Source organism: Impatiens glandulifera, chromosome 9 (genome assembly GCF_907164915.1).
Source record: "Impatiens glandulifera chromosome 9, dImpGla2.1, whole genome shotgun sequence".
Taxonomy (NCBI): Eukaryota; Viridiplantae; Streptophyta; class Magnoliopsida; order Ericales; family Balsaminaceae; genus Impatiens; species Impatiens glandulifera.
In genome coordinates this window covers 8,535,460-8,539,935 of record NC_061870.1, presented here as the reverse complement: position 1 = coordinate 8,539,935, position 4,476 = coordinate 8,535,460, and the positions used below count along the sequence as shown (strand labels likewise).

The 4,476-nt window shown below is 33.6% G+C and overlaps 1 protein-coding gene across 1 annotated transcript; it reads left to right on the top strand.

Annotated features, from left to right (window-relative positions):
• The first annotated feature begins 1,118 nt into the window (after window positions 1–1,118).
• On the top strand, window positions 1,119–3,545 carry LOC124915039 (pectinesterase-like). Its single transcript, XM_047455687.1, has 2 exons — window positions 1,119–2,025; window positions 2,674–3,545. Exons 1-2 carry the CDS (start codon window positions 1,131–1,133, stop codon window positions 3,363–3,365), a joined length of 1,587 nt encoding a protein of 528 aa, XP_047311643.1. The 5' UTR covers window positions 1,119–1,130; the 3' UTR covers window positions 3,366–3,545.
• The last annotated feature ends 931 nt before the right edge of the window (window positions 3,546–4,476 follow it).

Sequence of the window (4,476 nt, the reverse complement as noted above, 5' to 3'; positions counted from 1 at the left end):
TTTCAACAAATAAATGTATTTGTTAGATTTTATTTAGGGGTTGTGACACATATTTATTTTTAATCATTTATTTTATGTAGAATATAGAATAATGAAGATGTTCTATAAATGAATTTGTACTTCTACATCACATGACCAACATGAGTCTTCTCAATCAATTAATGAGCCTACTAATGATTTTAATGTTACTGATCAAATATACATGGTTATAGCATATCAAAAGATGCATCATTTTGTTTTTGGTGTTATCTTTTCAAACCTTTAAATAGAGAAAACGTAGATGATACATTTATAGGAGATGAGTACAAAAATTGGAAAAGAGCATTAGAAAGATTCAATCGTCATATGAGAACTTCAAATAGTTGTCATAATGAAGCTAGAATTCAATTTGAGTCATTTTAAGATCAAAGACATAACGTGAGAAACGTTTTACGTACACATGGTCGTCATATAGAAATAAATTATCACACATGTTTAACGACAATATTTGATGTAACACGCTTTCTATTGAGGCAAGGATTACCTTTTCGAGGACATGATGAGTCAAGTAGTTCATCAAATAAAGGAAATTTTCTTGAATTGATTGATTGGTATAGTCAACGTAATGAAGATATTTGTCTTCTTTTGTACCGACTCATGGACAAGAATAATTTAGTAATTGTGCTTATTAGTATTTTTATGTAATTATCGAGTAAAATTTTAATTAAAAAATGCATTTATTTGATAGCCAAAAAATGCTACTTTATTATGTATTTGGCCCCCCCGAGAAAATATTTCTGGGTCCGCCACTATATATATATATATTATTGTTTTTGACAATGTTATCAAAAATTCATCTTTAGAAGGAAAATGTAAATATTAAAATAATAGAATATAAATATATATAAAATGAATTGACTTAATTTAACAAGTGTTATAATGAAATGAAATAATTGAGAGAAAGGGGAAAGTATAATGTACGCATTTGCCCTCTTTCTTAACCTATGAAAGTATCTAGTCTACCAGACAGTACTATTGAAGAATGAAAGTTATTGCGCCTATATAAGGAGGATCCACTCATCTCAATTGTATATATTCCTCATCATTAAATATATATATATATATATTTATAGCTTACAAAAGGAAATTAAATGGATAATAATTACATAATGCTTGTTTTATTGCCAAATGTCTTCCTACTTGCCTACTGGTCGCCTATGGCCACTGCCTCCACCACGACCGATTCATTTTGCGGTCAGACCCCATACCCCGACCTGTGCCACCCCTTGACCGAGGTCTTGTCCCTAGATCATGCCGCATTCCGTGGGGTTGCCATGGAAGCCACCCTTCAAAGGGCTAAACAGGCTCATAGCCTCATCTCCAGCATGGACCTTACCTCCTTGAATGAGCCTCAAGCAAAGCTGGCATGGTTGGATTGCATGGACCTTTATGAGGATACGGTCGTCCTTGTGAACCAAACCCTCCATTCCACCAACCCCATCGATGCACAAACATGGCTTAGCGCTGCCATCACCAACTATCATACTTGTAAAAATGGATTTTATGATTTCCAGCTCTCCGCTCACTTGGAATCATTCCCCGTCCTCTTTCTCGCTGACTTGTCAAAATTTCTTAGCAACGCTCTCGCAATAAATAAAAATGATATTAATAAAGCAACCAAAGGATCAGGAGGGCGCAGGCGTCTGTTATGGAGGAGGAGGACTGATGGCTTCCCAGAGTGGCTTGGACGGGCCGACCGAAGGCTCCTCCAATCATCTACGACGGCATCAAATGCAGATATTGTGGTGGCAAAGGATGGCTCCGGCAACTATGAGACGATCGCGGCAGCAGTGGCGGCAGCTGCTAGTAAAGGAGGTGGCCAGAGGGTTGTGATCCACGTGAAGGCCGGAGTTTACAAGGAGAATGTCCAGGTTAAACGGTCAATGAAGAAATTGATGTTCGTCGGAGATGGAATTGGTGTTACCGTTGTCACCGGAAGCAAGAGCAACGGAGATGGTTCCACCACCTACGCCTCTGCTACTGTTGGTGAGATTAATTTAATTAACTAACTCTCCCTACCTATATACGAAATAAATTAGTCTTAATTATAACAAATTAAATGTCTTTTTTAAACTTTTTTAATAAATAATCTTAATTTGTATAATTTAACAAATATATAAATCAAATACTTATAACCCATTATATGTAGCTCAACTTAAAAAAAGCCCTTCCTAAATGAATGAAAGGTTAAAAATGAAAGTCATGATTTTCACTATATATGTATAAACATATACTAACTTCTTATATTTATCAAAAAGAATATTTTTAATAATTGACATTTTTTAGAATAAAAAGAAGTTAAATATATTTATTTATTTTGATTTATTTAAAATAAAAAACTTCTTAATATATATATGTGTATATATATATATTATATTATCTTAATAATAATAAAAGTGAAATAAAAAAGCTGCTGCATGAGGGAGGATGTAGTTGATGATTTCCAAAGGCAATATTTATATATTTAAATACGTAAATATTAACCTATATTTAAGTAGAGCTAAATTAGACCATACATTATGTTTAATTGTGTTCCCTTGAAGATGGAATTATTATGATATAGATTATTAGATTAATTAATTAATTAATAATGTGAATATTGACTGAAGTAGAGTTGTATTGATGATTATGAAGGGATAATGGGAAATGAGTTTATTGCTCGGGATATGACTTTTGAGAATACAGCGGGACCACAAAAGCACCAAGCAGTTGCCCTGCGTTCAGGCTCAGACCATTCTGTATTTTATAGTTGTGAATTCAAAGGATATCAAGACACCCTATATGTTTATGCCCAACGCCAATTCTACCGTGACTGCGATATACACGGGACGGTTGATTTCATATTCGGGGACGCATCCGTTGTACTTCAAAACTGTAACATATACGTGAGGAAGCCCATGGGCAATCAGCAGAATAGCGTGACTGCCCAGGGAAGGACCGACCCAAATCAGAACACTGGAATCGTGATTCATAACTCACGTATAACTGCATCATCGGACCTAAGGCCCGTTCAAGGCTCGATCAAGACCTATTTGGGCAGACCATGGCAGAAATACTCGAGGACAATTATCATGAAATGTGCAATTGATGGTGTAATCAGCCCGGCCGGTTGGTCTCCTTGGTCTGGGAGCTTTGCTTTGAGCACTTTGTACTATGCAGAGTATTCGAATACAGGGGCTGGAGCAAGTACGGGTGGGAGGGTCAAATGGCCCGGATTTCATGTCATTTCGGATCCGTCTGATGTTGCAAAATTTACTGTGGGAAATTTCCTCGACGGAAGTAGTTGGATTCCGGGCACTGGAGTACCTTTCACTTCTGGGATTTGAATTCGTGGAATTCCTTCCTTTCATGAATGTCATCGGTAGGTATGGCGTCATTGTTGTAGATGGATTGAAAAGATAGGACAGAAAGTGATTTGCAATGTAAATGTACAAGTCGTACTCAGATTTGTCAATGTACTGGCGTAGGCTTGCGCTTGCACAGAATAACCTGCGCCGTAATTACTACCACTCTTTAAACCATACATGTTTGTGCCATATAAATTGTATAAATGATTTTATTAATAATAATAATAATAATAATAATAATAATAGAGTTAATTTGTTAGACTGGAATTGTTTAAATTCAACATTAAATATTGCTATTTTGTGTGTGAAAATTTAACAGATATTACGTCTCTTAATAATAACTTTAGAAAAAAGTATGAATGTTTAATTAATTATTTATTTATTTTAATATATTTACTTAGTTTAGTATCAAATATCAAGAAACACATATTTTTAATTTAAAAAAAAGAATAGAGTTGCATACTTTTTTTTTAATATAGAGTTTCCATCAAGTTGATTGATTTTTAGTTGAAAAATTAATAAGCATTGATGGAATAAAATCAACGAGTTAAATACGATTAGAAAAAAACAATTTCTTTAAAAAAAAAGTCAATTAGACAAAACGAATAAACAATCAAAACACAAATTGCCTAGAACCGCACAAACACAAAAATTGGGACCCAATTGTGTCGTAAAATCCTAAGCAAATTCGTGTGAGTTATATTTTTTTTTGGCATGGATTAACTATTAATTATAATTGTCATGAGATTATGAGGTATAACTATATATTTAATTAATGTGATAGCCTCAATCCTTATTTTGGAATAAAAAAAGAGTTAGTTTTCATAAAAGTGGTTAAAACAAAACAATGACAAAACAACGAAATGTCACCTATAAATCCCAAAACTAAAAATAAATAAATTATTGATTAATGTTTAGATATTGTATAATGGTGGTGACAGCCGACTGGAAAAATTCAAACTGCTATCTCTCTCTTTATTGCCACTGTCAAGATTATCTTAATGTCTAAAATGGTCCAAACTAGAAATTGAGGTGCAATTTAATTAGTAAACCTTTAGAAAATTCATTATGACTTTAAAAGAAAGTTTTA

Coding starts and splice junctions, on each gene's coding strand:
- LOC124915039 (XM_047455687.1), top strand. CDS start 1,131: ATGGATAATAATTACATAATGCTTGTTTTATTGCCAAATGTCTTCCTA. Junction 2,026..2,673: donor CTACGCCTCTGCTACTGTTG/GTGAGATTAATT, acceptor ATGATTATGAAG/GGATAATGGGAAATGAGTTT.